Below are 17,622 nucleotides of genomic sequence, written 5' to 3'. Positions count from 1 at the left end.
TCAACTCCTAAAAATTCATCAAGAACAATTTCTCCACTTATCAAACCTCGCTTGGAACTCTTCCCAAGATTGCTCAATGTCTTCTAGCAGCTCATCTCTCTCATCTCTGTTAATTTGCATTTTAGGAAAATCTGGTTTTTGTGAAACAATTCTTAATCATTGTTTCTGTCACATCTTGACTCCACACTTTCGCCAACTCCGATAATCACATCCACAAATTTATAATAGAATCTATAGGTTGGTTGGTTTCTATTCTCAGTATAATTTTTTTCAGTATGCGCCTTCGGTAGTGCATTTTCAAATTCTTGATAATGCCTTTGTCCATTGGCTGCAGTTAAGACGAATTATTCAGAAGGAAGAAAACAAGCTTCACATTTGTAAGTTTTGAAATTACCAAGTGAAGGTGGGTAGGGCAGTTGTCGACAGTCAACACAGTTTTTCTGTTTTCTTTTGTCATCTTTCTATGGAAATTTAAAATCCACTGCTCAAAAATTTCTCTTCTAATTCAAGGTTTTTTTGTTGTAGTTGTAGTCCAATGCTAAAGACTATTCCTTTAAACATTGGGGTTATTTACTATTGCCTATTACCAAAAGCTTCAGTTTTTCATTACCAGCCATATTTGCAACCAAGAATGTAATTCTCTCGTTACTATTTTTACCACCTAAACATTTTATCACTTTTAAAAGTCAGTGTCTTGTTCGGCAAACATTTAAAAAATATACATTTTTCATGAACGTTGAATGTCTTTGGACTCGTGGTCCTCCATAATTTTTTTCAAAACTTTCTTTCCAACGGGTGTAGTCTTCTTTGATTGCAACTCCACTTTCATCAGAAATAGCTTTTTCGAGTAAGCCACGATGCTCTTTAAATTTGTCCAGCCAACCAGAACTGGCTTGGAATGTTTTGTGCCCCAGAAAAGATACATACTCCATAGCCTTTTCTTTTATTAATAGCCCTGATATTGGCATGTTTTGGTCGGTGTGACTAGAAAACGGAAGCCAGCTGGAGTTGTGAACATTAAAATCACCAAGGAAAATTACCTCACTGTTAGGAAAGTTGGACTGGAGAAAGTCAAGTTGCAAAGAGAGGAAGTTAAAGAGCTCCAAGTGATTAGTGGAATTGGGAGAACGGTAGAGACAACAGATGAATTTGAAGCAATGAGATAGAGAGATTTTAAGCCAGAGAAGGCTTAAAATCTTTTTTTTTTTTATGTATATAAAGTATGCTATTTGTGTTATGGACATCAGAGACATCCTCCATACATTAGTGTCACTTTTTAACATAATTCACCGAAACTCTTAAATTTTAAAAAATATTATCCCTTTTTAACATCATTGGCATTATTTAATGCAGCATATTGATATTTTGCAATGGCATAAGGATAGACTGACTCATCTGAAACAAGCTTTTAGATATCTAGAGACATGCTGAAAAATTCATTGGCTGGTCAAACTTAAAATGCCTGTAGATTTAAAACTATAGCTGATAAGTTTGGTCAGTTCTGCCAGGAGGTAGAGTTTTCTATGTACTATAATTTAGTCCAACCAAAGTATCTCAAATTTGAGGGTTAGCCCACTCTGTCTCTTAACATTCCCACTAGGTTAACTTGATATTGTTACCTGACTTCTCTCAGATAATAAAACTGACTTTCAATTAAGATAGGAACATTATAAATGAATTGTCATTTCAATATTTACAGATAAAATTATCTTTAATAATATTATTTGCAGTGTTGTCCCAAGAAAGATTCCCAAACATGGCTAACATTAAATATGCACAAAGAATTAAGAAAGCGTCATTCGCATTCAAGTCATAAGAGTGAGAGAATGTTATCCAGGTAATTTTGTAAGCTCTTATATATCTATTCCATAACATTATATTGTAGAAGTAATCTTCTGCATGTTAAAGCTACTTACCTCAGTTTTAACTTCTAAAGCTTTTGGTAAACCTTATTTCTTGATAGACCTAATACTGTATATGCCTGAAACCTCATGCTTATACACATAGTGAAGTTAACATTTCAAAAATTTATTTTAAGCAGTAATCATGAAAAAGAATGAAAGAGGAATGATAAGGTACTTACCTTGTTATGCTTTGAAGGCATCTGTTGTTAATTTCTTGTTATCCAAGAGAAGTTGGCCTTGTTCATTTACTCACTTTCATATTTGTGATGTGCTTATGCCAAGGCAGATTGAAAGTCCAAGTAAACCCCAGTAAGGATATATGATATTATCTTATCTATAAATGTGAGTATTGTTGAAAGTGATCCTTTATGAGGATTAAACCAGGACTAAATTTTAGAAGAATTAAAGGAAGCTAAGTTTTCTTTCTAAGATGCCCGGTTCAGTTAATTCACTTTTGGTATGAAACATATTTCATTACTAACAAAGAAACTTTGTAAGAGACTGACTACTTCTCTTTTAAATATAGTCTACAAGCTTGAGAGAAGTTTTAGGGATACCACCCCAACTATTTAGAAAAATAGTTGGGGTGGTATCCCTAGAAAAAAACAGATTAGAAAAATGGTTAGAAAAAAAAAGAAGCTGAGAATGAAAAAGTTTTTTTTTTTTTTTTTTTTTTATGCAGAGAAAGCAATATTTGTGATGTGCTTATGCCAATTCTCCATTATGCCTGGCATTTGTGGATTATGAAAAGGCATTTGACTCTATACAGCATAAGGCAATGTTTCGGGCACTGGAAAGACAAGGCTAGACATAAACATTATGATTTTGAAGAAAATGTATGAGAATGCTACCTCTAGACTAGACAAAGACAGTAGCAAATTTAAAATTGAGAATGGAGTTTGATAAGGAGACACAATATCTCCGAAGTTGTTTACTGCTGCACTTGAAGAAGCTTTCAGGAGATTGGACTGGTCACAGAAAGGAGTCAATGTGAATGGAGAGTACCTAAACCATTTACGATTTGCAGGTGACGTTATCATAAGCCATGATCCCAAAGAATAAGAGAAAAAACTTAATGAGTTAGTAAGGATTTTGGACTAAAGATGAATATAGGTAAAACAAAAGTAACGATGAACAGGTATGCCACAGAATGGGATATAAACATCGAAGGAGCAGAAATTGAAAAGGTGGATTCATATACTTAACTTGGACAAGTCATTAGCTGTAATAATGATATGTGGCTGGAAGTCAAGAGAAGAATAAATTTCAGATTGATGGCATTCAGGAAGCATAGTCACGTACCGAGGAGCAATATCCCAGTGTCTGAAATGTAAAATAATGAACCAATGTATACTCCTCACCATGACTTATGGAAGTGACACTTGGGCACTCACCAAAAGAATGGAAGAGAAGCTGAAAACTACATAGCGAAGAATGGAACGAATTATATTAGAAATCGAACTGTTGGATAAGAAGGGAAACACATGAATTGGGCAGCAAACTCAAGTAAAGGACATTCTTATCAAAACTAAAGAACTAAAATGGTCTTGGACAGGACACTTAGCTCGAAGATATGATGACAGATGGACTAAGAAAATAATAGAGTGGCACCCAAGAGGAGCTAAAAGAAAACCTGGAGACAACAGTGGAGATGGAAAGATGAAATTCAAGAGTTCATGGGCAGTAAATGGATGGTCATTGCTTAAAACAGAAGGAACTGGAAAGTTGCTGCAGAGGCCTTCATCCTGCAGTGGATTGAAAATGGCTGGTGATGACGATGATGTGCCAAGGCAAATTGAAAGTCCAAGTAATCCCCAATAAGGATATATGATATGATCTTATCTAGAAATGTGAGTATTATTGAAGGCAATCCTTTATGAGAAATAAAACAGGACTAAGTTTTAGAAGAATTTAAGGAAGCTAAGTTTTCTTTTTTCCCCCATTGGCATACCTAGAGATTGCATTTAAGGAATTGGTGGTGAATAGTTGAAAAGTTGAATGTGTTTGTGCAGTACAGTGCAGGGATTCTCATTTCTGGAAAGTGGAATGTAGCATGCTATCATAAGAATTAGAAGTATGGATAGGATTTCCAGCCAGTGGAAGGAGGTTATTAATATACCAGAGGAAAATAGTGCGAGAAAGAACTGGACCTGGCAGAATATCAGCATTATTTGAGAAATTAGAAGACAGAGAACTATCTATGATCACTGACAGTGAGCAGTCAGAGAGAAAACTGGCTACCCAATTGCAAAACACGGTTGGCAATCCATACGATGGGAGCTTGTTTAGAAGAATTTTATGTTAAAACACAGATCAAAAATCTTGGAAATGTCAAGCACAATTGCTTGAATTTCTCCAAACTTTTCATTTATTTTTTCAAAAGATGAATGATACAGTTCAAGATACCCCTAGTGGACTGAGATTGACATAATCTATATCGGTGATATTTAATCAAGCAGACGATTTGAAATTAGCATAAAAGTGAGATGATGCTATTGGACAATATTTGGAATTGGTTGCCCTTTTTTAGGAATTGGCTAGATGTGAGCAGCAAATTTCTATGCAGAAAGAAAAAAAACACCAATGGAATAAGAGAATGTAAAAAGGGTGACACAGAAAACAGGAGTGAGCTTTGGAGCACAGGTTTTGAGAACAAGTGGGAAAGCATCAGTGGGATCTCAGAACTTCTTGCCATCAAGATTTTTCAAGATCTGATTTTATTCTATTGGAAAATGATGAAGGATGTTGAATGGAATATTTTTGGTAAGGTAGAAAATACAGAAGTTAGAGCAAAAGTAAGATGCTAAAAATTAAGCTTTATCTTTAGATGGTGCATTAGATCCATCAGGGTGCAAGCATGAACAGATAGACATTTTGGCCAATAGCTTTGGCCAGAGACCAGAAGGCTCGACTACCATTTAGGCAAGAAGTAAGTTTCCTGTTCTTAGCTCATTAAAAATGGAAATTGGACTTATTAATAATCTTTTAACAACTGTTTCAAGACTTAGCATAAGGGCGCCTCCGTAGCCGGGTGGGAAGGAGCAGCAGTGCGTAGCACACGCTTCTTGATTAGACCGGGGTTCGAGCCCGTCACCACCAAATACGGAGGATGCGGAAAGGTCAGCGAATGACCACCGCATATCTCCGGAGCAATATGGCCTTAGTTGCTAATGCTCGTAAAAACCAAACAACAAACAAACAAACAACTTAGCATAGGAAAAAAATGAAGCTGGTGATTGGGCTACGAGCCACTTGCAATATGTTATCTATCTTGAACAGCCTTAGCGGCACATTTAAACGATCAGAGTTTAGGATGAAATGAGGAATAAATACAAGTCTCTTTGATATCTAGAAATAAAGAGATTTGTACATCTGACGACCAATAATGATGAAATTGGAAATCGTGAGTTAAAGAATAATTTAACTTACACAATCTGAGAAAATATTATTGTCATTATTTAAAACAGTGATACACCAAGGAAAAGAGTAGAAATCATGCAGTTCACCCCAATTCTCATTCTTGTAATGCCAAATGATACAAGGCTGATATTGGCTATGAGAGGAGGGAGAAAGTACACAAGAGAAACATCCATCACCAAGTTGTTATCTTAGGTACCTAGAAATAACTAACATTAATGTTGACTTCTTGAGTTGCCTTTGCCTTTGTCTCATTCAAAAAATCCATACGAGTAAAATACTCTGTAACCTTTAAATGTGCTTCTAAGGCTGTTCAAGATAGATTAACTTATTGCAAGTGGCTCATAGCCCAATCACCAGCTTCATTTTGTTCCTATGATCCATTTGAAACTGACCACCTTAAACCTTTCAAAAGCTTTTCTCATTGAAGTGACATTGCCATTGAATGCCAGTAATTTAGTGATCTTTTTGTTGGTTAACATTTCTCTTACAATCCATTAGTCTGACTGCTGCTAGCACCTTTAAAATTGCTCTGCTACAAAAGAGCAATGATCAAATTCTTGTTCTGTACCTTTTTTCGCTTTCCTTTTAACATGTTAATCACCATAAGACACAGCATTTGTGTTTTATTTATTTATTATTATTATTTTTTTTATAAGCATTAGATAACATGTGACAACATTTTATATCACAAAACATTTTGTTTAAGTAGCATGACTGTACTGTAGTGTCACAGATAGCATATTTTTGAATATGAAATCAATCTAGGCAAACCCGAATATAATTTTTTTTTTTTAAATAGGTCATGGTATAATTATATATTTGAAAACAAAATTGGAGACTCTAGGAATCTACATGTTTTTTTATTAATATTATGTCAATTAACATGTTAAGTATCATGGTTTTATCAAATTTGGTTGTTTTTAGGTCTGATGTTTATTTTGGAATTGTACACTTATTAAATATATAATAACAATAATAAATGTAACATCAGTTATTCTTATTTGAATTTGGGTAACACGGCATTTCTTATTTTTTGTTTTAAACTTTTATTTATAGTGATATATCAAGAGGAAAAGAACGGTGTCCCATTCAGTGCGTGAATGATGTAGATGGTGCAGGTCTGCCGACAGATTATTTGTATATTCTTGAAAATTGTGAAACAACGCCCATTGATATTGATAGAACAATTACTTCTCTTCAGGTAATATTTAATATTATTATGACCTATTCTTGTAATTAACAATATCTTGAAACATTTTTGAGTACATGAATATTTCTTTAAGATTATATGTGACCTGTACTCAAAAAAATCACAAACCTTGTATGTGCATTTGACAGCAGTAATATCTTTCATGCCACTTAAAGAAAATGCTACTCAACTGCCTTGGATTATGGTTTAGCATAATGCATTCTTTCTTTTAATGATAAAATTTTAATATAAATAGCATAATGAAAAATTATTTTATTCTTTTTATTCTCCTACTAAATAGATTAACATCATTTGGAAATTGAGCAGACTGTTGCAATAACTATTGCAAGTAGTCATGTGGCTTGAGCACATGACTACTTAATTCCTAGATAAAGACATTGTTGCAACAGTATTTTGTAAGCATATAATTATATAAATATGTACAGGGTTGCACTGAATAATCAGAATGTGTGCATTACAGCAAATGATAAAGAGGATTAGCCAGGAAAAGTGTAATAAAATTTGTTCAACTTATTACCACCAGGGGGCATATTCTCTATTTGTTATGATCACCAGTACAGCCAACAAGTTCACGATGCCAAAATATGACATCAGAAATGATACTAAGGCGTTTTGGGATGTTGGAAATCTCATAAATAAATGGATGTTCTTAATTCCATGAGACATCAGTGAACATGACCACTTAATTCCTAGATAGAGATATTGTTGCAACAAGGCATAATACTTTAAGAGTTAAGAGTTTAATATCTATATAATATCGGTGTAGATAACTCTTAAGAAACTATGAGATATGAGATAGAGCAAATGATGCCTATCACACTACCATCGTAGATTCTTAAGAGTTATCTGTGATGTATCTACACTGATATTATATAGCATATAATTATATAAGTATACAGGGTGGCACTGAATAATGTCCAATAATTATGTCAAAATTATGCCAGTGTCAAAAATTGTGTGTGGTATTAAAGAAAGCTAGATGATTACAGTAGTGAAAATTTTTGGTTTATCACTCTGATCACTTTTGCCTTCTGTAAGAGCACCTGTCAGAAACTTCTTAGCAGATTTAATAGCATGTTGTGATGTACCACCATCTTGCATAAAAAAAAAGATATTTCAAAATTTTAGATTTGGGATAACAATTTTCAAATAGGTCCATGCCCTTCAAAAAAAATAGGTTGAACAAAGTTGCCTATGAAACAGTTGCCAGTGGCAGGTGGAAAGGACCTCTCAGAATGAGCATGCACTTTAATTGAAAATGAGTTGTATGGCAAAAAGCCAAGCTGCTTGACTGTTGCAATGCAGTTTTGTTTATGCAATACAACTTACAGAAATGCTCTGCAGTTGTGTAAGGCAAGAATAACCCTTTCTGGAGTATGCACATAAATTTACATTTTTCAAGGTCATTTCATGTATGATTCAAATAATGTGACTATTAATGAACAAATTGGTTTGAAGTCTTCCGGTATGATGGTAGTATGAAAATAGCTTTGAAAAATCAAAGGAAGGGATTATGTATGTTGGCCATCCTTGTCCAATTTTGCATGTACAGTTTTATAATTTGAATTTCTCTAGAATTCCGATTTAGAAGTTGATAAAATTGAATTGAATGATAAAAAAAAAAATAAATAAATAAATATAGAGGATATTCCTACATTAAAAATTGATAACCATCGGGAGTTTTTTTTTTTTTTTTTTTGAAAATTTCTGATTTGATTTTTGCTAATAATTTTAATCTGATTTTGGGAAACCGGGTTAAAATAATAAAATATTTAAAGCCATTTAAGTACAAAATTTTCATTTTTACAAGTTATTAAAAATTCCATGGGGAAAAAAAAAAAAAAAATCAATCCACAAAACTAGCTTATGGCAAAGACTTCACTAAGGTGAACTCATACATGTTAGCTGCTGTTCAGTAGTATAACAAGTAATAATTTCCCTCATTAGTGGGCCACTAGAGCAACATTTTAATCAGAAGGGACAGAAAACAGATATTTAATTTCAAGTTTACATACATTTATGATTTTAATAACATCTACATGCAAGAATGTCGTTTAATTTATAAAAAAAATTTTTTTTAATAAATCTGTGAGCATACATAAGGGGGGGGGGATCGCTATATTGGAATTCTGTTTTCTCTCTTTTAACCTACTGTGAAACCTTCTAATGCAAACATCAGTGAATCAGAAGAAAGTGTCCACCATGCAGAGGTGTTCCCTTTGAAGAGATCACATCAGTGGTAGCCAGCTTCAATAATTCAGAAAAATCAAATTCACTGTGACTGGTTGCTCACACTGAGTTTTTATTATCATTGAGCATATTTTTGTTTCAACTATGTATAAGTATAGTGCGAAAGCATCAATAATACATAGCCAAATCTGAATGAACAGAATATTAGCAAAGCGGCATCGTTTTAAGTTATATCTCATATTGTGAATACCTTCACGAGTTGCCATGATATTGCACTACTTCGAATAAGTAACGCTTCACCTGAGGAGAAGACTAATGTTACTTATTCTCAGATGGATACCACCACCCAGATGGCACCATTGATGCTTTCCATAGCTTGACGCTTACGCCCTAAACGCTTTATAGTCTAAATACATCATACACCATCAGGCATCTCTCATATTGTGGAGTTATACTTCATAACTGTTTTGCCATCATTGCATCACTCGGGTACCTACCTACCCACCCACCCACCCACTGAAGAAGGGCCAAATAGCCCTGAAACGGTGCCGTCTGGGTGGTGGTATCCATCTGAAAATAAGTTATTGACACCCAAAATTGGGTCCACTTGACACTCAAGTCAAGTGGACCCAGTTTTGGCAAAATCCGGACAGTCTGTGATAGCCAAATCTTCTGCTTGCACCTTCAAGATGGTGGGACTGTTAGTGTAATCCTGGGTATAATCCTCATGCATAAGCACACTGTGGGTGATCACCAGGTGTGAACCAATGTAAGCAGGGGTCAAGGTGTGGTGCCCACACCACATGGAGGAATGTTGCCCCTCTGTGTTCCGAGGCAATACTTGGTGGTAGATGACTCTCAACCGGTGCAATACCACCATTTTGCTTATTGGAGGCTTGAAGTGGTGGAACCCGTGTTTAGTCTGCAGAGCTAAGTTCCGGTCAACCCTTCCCCATCTCTTCCATCATGCAGTATGACTGGTGACTTTTGAGATTATGATGGTCGTCATGGCAAGATCCTCTTCCTTACATTTCGAGGGTACAGCTCTAAAACAGTGTTTGCAGGCCGGCCGCTAGTTAGTACACCAGACCGAACTTATTGGTAACTCTAGGAGGCTTCAAGATCAGTTAGTGTATAATCTTGCTACCTCTACTCTGCTAGATAGTGACTGGATGGAGTCCGAGTAGTGTGCATGTGGGGGACGTTGTTGAGGCCACGTTATGTCGAGGATCTGAGTATATTCTTACGATGTGTATGGCATATCCAAAAATTTCATTACTTTGTACAGCATGTACCCCACACTTTTTATTACTATTGGATACACCATGAATTGTCAAACTAATAGAGTAAGCTTATCTACGAAAAGATCTAAACCTCCCAAACACTTCCTAGTTCATTTCACAAATATACTTGGTCTCAGTTCTAATCTTAACGATGTCCATTTCCACTTGCAGTCTGCCAAACCCCATGTACTTTTTCTGACAGAATCTCAGTTATCAATTGATTCAGCTACTGCTCATCTCAGTTGCCCAAATTATTCGCTGTATGATTCCTTTCACCTCAAAGGTAGTACTTGTGCATATGTCCGTTTCAATATTCCCTGTCAGAGACTTGATAATTTGGAATCTCCTCTTTTCAATCTTCTCTAGCTTAAAATCTGTATCTCATTTTGTCAAATTCATCTGTTGCCTCCACCATTCTCCCAACTCCACTAATCACTTGGAGCTCTTTGACTTCCTCTCTTTGCAACTTGACTTTCTCCAGTCCAACTTTCCTAATAGTGAGGTAATTTTCCTTGGTTATTTTAATGTTAACAACTCCAGCTGCCTTCGGTTTTCTAGTCACACCGACCCAGCTGGTCGAGATCCTGAGGCTTTTGCAATTTCTAATGACCTTGCACCAATTGTTCATTTACCTACAAGAATACTGGACAATCCTAACCATCCAGCCAACACACTTGATCTTTTTATCACAAACAACCGTTCTAAGTACACATTCGAATTGAGTGGTCCTTTAGACACCTCAGATCACAACTTGGTGATTGTGTCTTCTCCAATTGTAGGATAGACGTGCGGAAATTTGCCTTTAGCCAGCGGGCGGTTGGTTGGTGGAACCGACTTCAATCCCTTGTCGTGGAAGTTGATAGCCTAAATAAGTTTAAGGCTCAGCTGGACAGGTATTTCGAACGAACAGAGGGGTGAAGTGGAAGTGGTTTTTTTTTTTTTGGCTGATGTTGCATAAGCTTGCTTTCTTGCATCAAATGCCTCTACTAATGCTAATTGAGCCTTTATCTCATGGCTATTCCCAACCTCGTGTTGTTGTTTGGCATTACAAGAATGTAAAATGGGATGGCCTGCGAGATTTCTTCTTTTCCTTGGTCGATTTCTGTTTCACAACTTCTGATGTCAACGTTTGCTTAGATCATATCAGTGAAATTACTCTTGTAGGAATGGAATCCTTTATTCCACACACCACTTTAAAATCTCGTCCTTTATCGAAACCTTGGTTTTCCAATAAATGTGCTAAGACTGTTCAAGAGAAGAACGTTGCATATCGTAATTGGCTTGTTTCCAATTCAAACAGTACGTCTATGAGATAGCGAGCGGAGAGATTTTGTTAGAGATGAGTCATCAATTAGCCTAACTGCCCTCTTCTGAATAGCATCTAGAAACCTGAGAGAGGTTTTGGGGGCACTACCCCAGATGTGGGAACAATATTCCATGGTAGGGCAGATTTGCGATTTGTACAGAGTGAACAGCTGTTTGGAAGAAAAGTAAATGCAAGAGCGAAAGAGAAAACCAAGTTTTTTAGATGCAGAGGAAGTAATATTTGTAATGTGCTTGCGCCAAGAGAGAGATTAGAAGTCAGTGTAATCCCCAAAAGAGATATATCATCTTGCCTAGAAATTGGAGTGTCACCAAAGATAAGCATAGGAGCAGAAGAATCCTTTTTGCGAGATGTAAGACAAGACTGAGTTTTAGAAGTATTGAAATCAACTAAGTTATCTTTGCCCCACTGGAGAATTAGCTGATTGGGCTAGCCAGGTAGGTAAAGTGCCTGCCTGGCAACCCAAAAGTCACTGGTTCGAATCCTGCCTCAGGCTTGGATCAGAGTAAAAATGCAAAAACTTTGGGAGGTGCATTATGGCCACAGAAGCTGATGCGCCAACAACTAACAAAAAAAAAAAAAAAAAAAACTGGAGAATTACCTGGAGATCAGCATTTAAGGAATTGGTAGCGGATATTTGAGAAGTTGAAGCTGATTGAGCAGGGCAAGGCAAGGTTTCTCAAAATGGAAGGTGGAATGAATGTGCTATCATCAGCAAAACTGTGGATAGGATTTCCAGTCAATGGAAGGTCATTAATATACAAGAGGAAAAGAGTGGGGGCAAGAACTGAAGCTTGGGGGACACCAGAATTAGTGGAGAAGTTAGAAGACAGAGAGCCATGTACCATCACCCTCAGTGAGCAATCAGAGAGAAAACTGGATAAAACCAATTACAAAAAACAGTTGGCAAACCATAAGATGAAAGCTTGTTTAGAAGACCGTTATGCCAAACACGATCAAAAGCCTTTGAGATGTCAAGAGCAAATGCTTTTGTTTCACCGAACTTTTCCATTGAATTTGTCCAAAAATGGGTAACATAAGCCAGAATATCACCAGTGGATCGACACCGATGGAATCCATACTGGCGACCGTTGATGAGACGGAAGGTTTCTAGGTAGTTTAAGAGTTGGCGGTTAATTGATTCCTCCATTACTTTAGAAAGAGTAGAAGTAATTGCAATGGGACAATAATTGCATTTGAGGGATTTGTCACTCTTTTTAGGAACTGGCTGGATATGAGCAAATTTTCAAGCAGAAGGAAATATGCTTTTAGAATAAGAAAGTGAAAAAAGGCGGCAAAGAACAGGAGTAAGTTCAGGAACACTGGTTCTGAGAACATGTGGGGAAATTCCATCAGGACGTGGAGATTTCTTAGCATCAAGATTCGTCAAACTCCTCCTGACATCCTTTTGATGGAAGAACACAGGAGGCATTGAATGGAGCATGTTGTAAATGGTGGGAGGTGTTTTACCAAGATCATTAATACATGAGTTGGAAGAAAAATGGGATACTAGCAGGTATCCCATTTTTACATTACTTCAAAATGTTTAAAAAGTGTTCATTCTCAGCCAGCATTGTTTAGTTTTTTAAAGAAAGACACAAAAGAAGAAATCATTGCAAAATTTGTAGCTGTAGATGGATTTCGTATCAGTGCCATATGTAAAAGGGAATTTATTCAGCAAGCATTCAGTGAAAAAGGTTTGCTTCTTCCTAAAAATCCCAATCATGTTATGCAATTAGTGTATAAACAGTATAATATTATAAAAGAAAATATAATAAAAGAAACTGAACAATCATTAAAAAATGGTAAGCGTTTCAGCCTTTCTCTAGACGAATATTCGTCACTTAAAAACAAACGTTATTTAAATATCAATGTTCATCAAGATAAAGACAAATTTTGGAATCTAGGAATGATTGCTATTAATGGTAGAATAAACGCCGAAGAAATGGTTAAAGAAATAAAACAGAAGTTATTGGAGTTTAAATTATCAATAGAGCATCATATAGTTGCATGCGTGACGGATCGTGCGAGTGTTATGGTGAAATTCGGACAGTTGATAGATTGTGAACATCAGCTTTGCTATGCCCATGGTATACACCTTGCAATATGCAACGTTCTATACAAGAGACGGAATGATTCGGAAAGTGTAATTGAGGTAGAAACAACTGAAGACAGCGAGGAAGATTTAGAAGATAATGAAACAGAAAATTATGATTCAAATCTAAGCTTCGAAAACAATCCTGATAAGGAACAAAAATGTGATTTCAGAGATGACCTATTCTCCGGTGCATTAAACATAGCTAATGTCATTAATAAAGTTAGAATGATTGTGAGAATGGTTCGAAAGTCTCCCATGAAAAATTATACTCTTCAGAATTATGTTAAATCTTCATTCAAGCAAGAAAATTTAAGCCTAGTACTCGATTCTAAAACTAGATGGAACAGTTTGAAGCCACGTTAGAACGATTCTTACAGTTAAAATCACAAATTGAAAAAACAATGATTGACTATAACATGAAAAATCCAATATGTGAAGCAGAGTATACAGCTCTTAATGACCTTGTGCGTGCGTTGAAACCCGTCGAAATCGGATCGCAAAACCTTTGTAGTCGTGATGCGACACTTCTTACTGCAGAAGGAGTTTTCTCTTTCATCATACAAGAACTTTCTGAGCAAAATTCCATCTTTTCGAGAAAAGTTCAGGAAGCACTAATTTTAAGGATAAACGAGAGAAGGCAAAAAGCTTTGATTGGATTATTGAAGTATATAAAAGAAATAGAAAAATAGTAGAAACCGAGTTGCAACCAGTTCCAAGCAAGTCAGCCTTGTTGGTTACAGCAAAACGAATAATAACTCGTCTTGGGTTTTTCTCTTCTGAATCATCGCAATCTGATTCGTGACAGTGAGAGCTAAAAACAGCAGACGCTTAGTGAGAAATTGGGCGTCAAATCAAAAAACACACTGAATGTGTTTCTGAAGACCCTCAACATGAAGCTGAAGGTCAATCACTTGCAAAGAATATATCCAAGGAGTTCGAAATCTTTGCGGCAACTAGTGAAAAAACAACTAGTTAAAATTAATGGACGCTCTCGAATCCATACCACCATGTGTAGAAGCTTAAAGGTCCTTTTCAGCTGCAGGACTATTTATAACCAAACTTAGAACTAGACTCAGCGATAAAAGTGTAAATTTCCTGTGTTTCTTACGTTCATATTACATGTCAATTGCCAAATCAGTTTCAAAATAAACTAAAGTGAAATAAATTTTTGTTTAACAATGTAGTCACTAGTCTGTCAAGGTTTAAAAAGAACATGTTAAGTTTCTGAAAAGTAAGTTTTGAATTTGTTTCAATTTGTAGTTTATATATATACAGTGGATTCCGGTTATTTGGGCCACCGGTTAATCGGGGCAGCCGTTTATTTGGGGCAAATCTTAAAAAACAAAAACCAATCGACAAAATAGCCAGGGTTTACTTCGCTTAATTGGGACAAAATGCCGTTTAATCGGGGCAGGAGACATCAGCACTGGAGATTACCCTACGATTGTCTCCGACTGTACCACGTAGTTCGGTCGGATTTTTGGAGGTCACAATCATAAAACAATAAAAACAATTAGCAGTCACCTGTTTATTGGGCTTTTCTGTTAGTGCAGTCTATCATAAACGGACAGTAAACTCGATCTTGTTGAATTTGCGATAATACCGGCAGCTGGAATTCTGTGGGTTATTATGGTAAAATGTGTTTACACTTCCATGGAATCTTCAATCATATAAAAAAATAATTTTCAGAATCTTCTCTTCATTCCTATTTTTAAAGCTTCCTAATTTGTTACTCCGTTCTCACTTGCGCGTGTTGTGTTACTTGCAATTTGTGTGTGCCCTGTTCTTTGTTATTGATTGCTTATCTTTTTACTGTTTTAAATTTCAGTCCCCACCAACAAATGTCAGTGAACAGAAATGTCAACTAGTTTAGTTAGTATGTACATATTACAGTACGTATTAATTATTCCGATTATCACGTATATTCTTCCGATTTTCACGTATCATTTATTTTTTTAATTGGTAAGGTAATAAAGGGTAAATTTGTGCTTAATATATCTTTACTTTTATATCCTATGGATAATATTCCTCCTATTTTCGCTAATTAGAATCGCTGTTTAATAGAATTAAAATTCAATTCACAAACGTGATCATAATGACCGGCGCTTACTGCACATCGTATAGTGAACGGTACTTTACTATTTTGAGTTCGTCGTAACGTGATTTGATTGTACAGTGAACTAATTGTAAAGGGGGGGGGGGGTAAATTGTATTTTTAACTATTTACGTGAAACTTCGGATAATTGGGGCAGCCGCTTAATCGGGCCAAAATGCACAGTCCCGATGTGTCCCAAATAACCGGAATCGACTGTATATATATATATATATATATATATATATAATGTGAATAAATAAAATGCTGTGAAATTTTCAGTTTTAATTCCACCTACAGTGATCCCGGGAAAAGAACATTTTTATTCCCGGATCCCGGGGTTACCGAAATTCGGGAAAAAGACAATCCCTAGTCTGAACATGATGCCAACATCCATTTACTGTCCAACTTAAAACTCACAGAACCAACTTTTCATCTTCCTTGTTTATTCATTCAACTGCCGTTTTCTAGAACAACCTTTCTACATACATATTTCCTGAAAATTTCAGTCTACAGAAGTTGAAGTCTAATGTCAACAAATATCTTCTTTCATCTTCTCAACCTCCACGGTACTAAGTACAAAGGGTACTAGGAAAGTTTTGCAATACAGCTTTGTTTATTTAATTTTTTCAAAGTAATTTCCTCTACATTCAATACACCTCTCCATCCTCCGAAACCAATCTTTAAACCAGTTCTGCCAAGTTTCACTAGGGAGTAAAGCACACTCGTTGTCCCAAGCCCGTAGAAGGTCCTCATCACTGGAAAACCGCCTCCCTTTTAGCTTCATTTTCACATGCGGGAACAGTGCAAAGTCGCAGGGAGCAAGGTCTGGACTGTAGGGAGGGTGCTCGAGAAGTTTCAGTCCTGTCGTGGTCAAATATTCGGTGCAGGCTTTGGCGCGGTGAGCTGTAGGATTATCGTGATGGAGGTACCAGGTGTCCATTCTTGACTTTGGCCGCAGGTTCTTCATAGATCCAATGACTTTAGGCAGGCATTGTTCAGTATACCACTTAGCTGTGACTGTCTTCTGCGTGTCCAAAACGACACGTTCCACAATTCCACTCGATTTGAAAAATACAGCTATCATTTTCTTCTTTACAGATCGGGATTTTCTGACAATTACGGGTGTGTCGTCATCATCAAAGACCCAAACTTTGTTTTGAGCCTTGGTCGGCAGATCGTAATAGTACAGCCAAGTCTCGTCACCTGTCACGATGTTGTTCACATACCGAGATTGTCCCTTATCAAACTTTTTTAACATCTACCGGCACCAAGTCACACGTCGTGTCATCTGCTCTTCAGTCAGTTGATGCGGCACCCAGAGAGAACAAAGTTTCTTCACGTGCAAATGATCTTGCAGAATCGAACGAATTGCTGGTGCATTTAGGCCCAAAGTATCCTCTATCTGTTGGTAGGTCACTCTCCTGTTTTCGTCAAGCATTTTCCTCACAGCAGTAACGTTTTCCTCCGTAACTGACGTTCGTGGCCTTCCCGGCGTCTCAGAATCTTCCAGAGTGAAATTTCCCCTTTGGAATTCTCTATACCACCTGAATATCGTTGTACGATGTGGACAATCATCATCTAGTGCAAGAGTCATTTCTTCTAAGCACTGATCTATGGTTAAACCACGCATGAAATTATACCGCAAAACTGTCCTTATCTCATTTCGTGACCACGATGCCATCGCAAGCACTTTACACTCTCACTACTAATGAATAACTGAGCCCATCGACTTGGCGCGGCGGCTACTATGCACATATGAACATGTCTCAACATGCAGCAACAAGCAGCTTCCTGTGATTCATTGTTGCGTCATATTGCAAAACTTTCCTAGTACCCTTTGTACTATAGGTTCTAATACCTCTCGTGTTTGGGGTTTTCATTAAAAAAAAAAAAAGTCAGTCAAAATATTTAATATTAAAAATCTGTACATATAAAATATTCTCCATTACATACGTATATAATTATGTGGTAAGTAACTATATTACCTATCAAAGTTAAACTTAAAATGCCAATTAAAATCATGAATTTATTAATCTGATGACCCTGGGCTGTTAAGTTTTCATATCTTTGGTCGATTTTGGGTTGTACTTTGGCCCTC

General features: G+C 36.4%; 1 protein-coding gene across 1 annotated transcript in view; it reads left to right on the top strand.

Moving 5' to 3' along the window:
• The window catches only part of LOC150087781 (uncharacterized), a 251,831-nt gene that overhangs the window by 188,290 nt on the left and 45,919 nt on the right, over nt 1-17,622 (top strand). Inside the window, exons 18-19 of the mRNA XM_090369876.1 lie at nt 1,731-1,837; nt 6,381-6,525. Coding sequence (XP_090226002.1) covers nt 1,731-1,837; nt 6,381-6,525 — 252 coding nt within the window. The remainder of the gene's footprint in view (nt 1-1,730; nt 1,838-6,380; nt 6,526-17,622) is intronic.

The sequence above is a fragment of the Mastigoproctus giganteus genome, chromosome 3 (genome assembly GCF_048544385.1).
Source record: "Mastigoproctus giganteus isolate SK-2022 chromosome 3, ASM4854438v1, whole genome shotgun sequence".
NCBI lineage: Eukaryota > Metazoa > Arthropoda > Arachnida > Uropygi > Thelyphonidae > Mastigoproctus > Mastigoproctus giganteus.
This window is presented reverse-complemented; position numbering and strand designations above follow the sequence as displayed.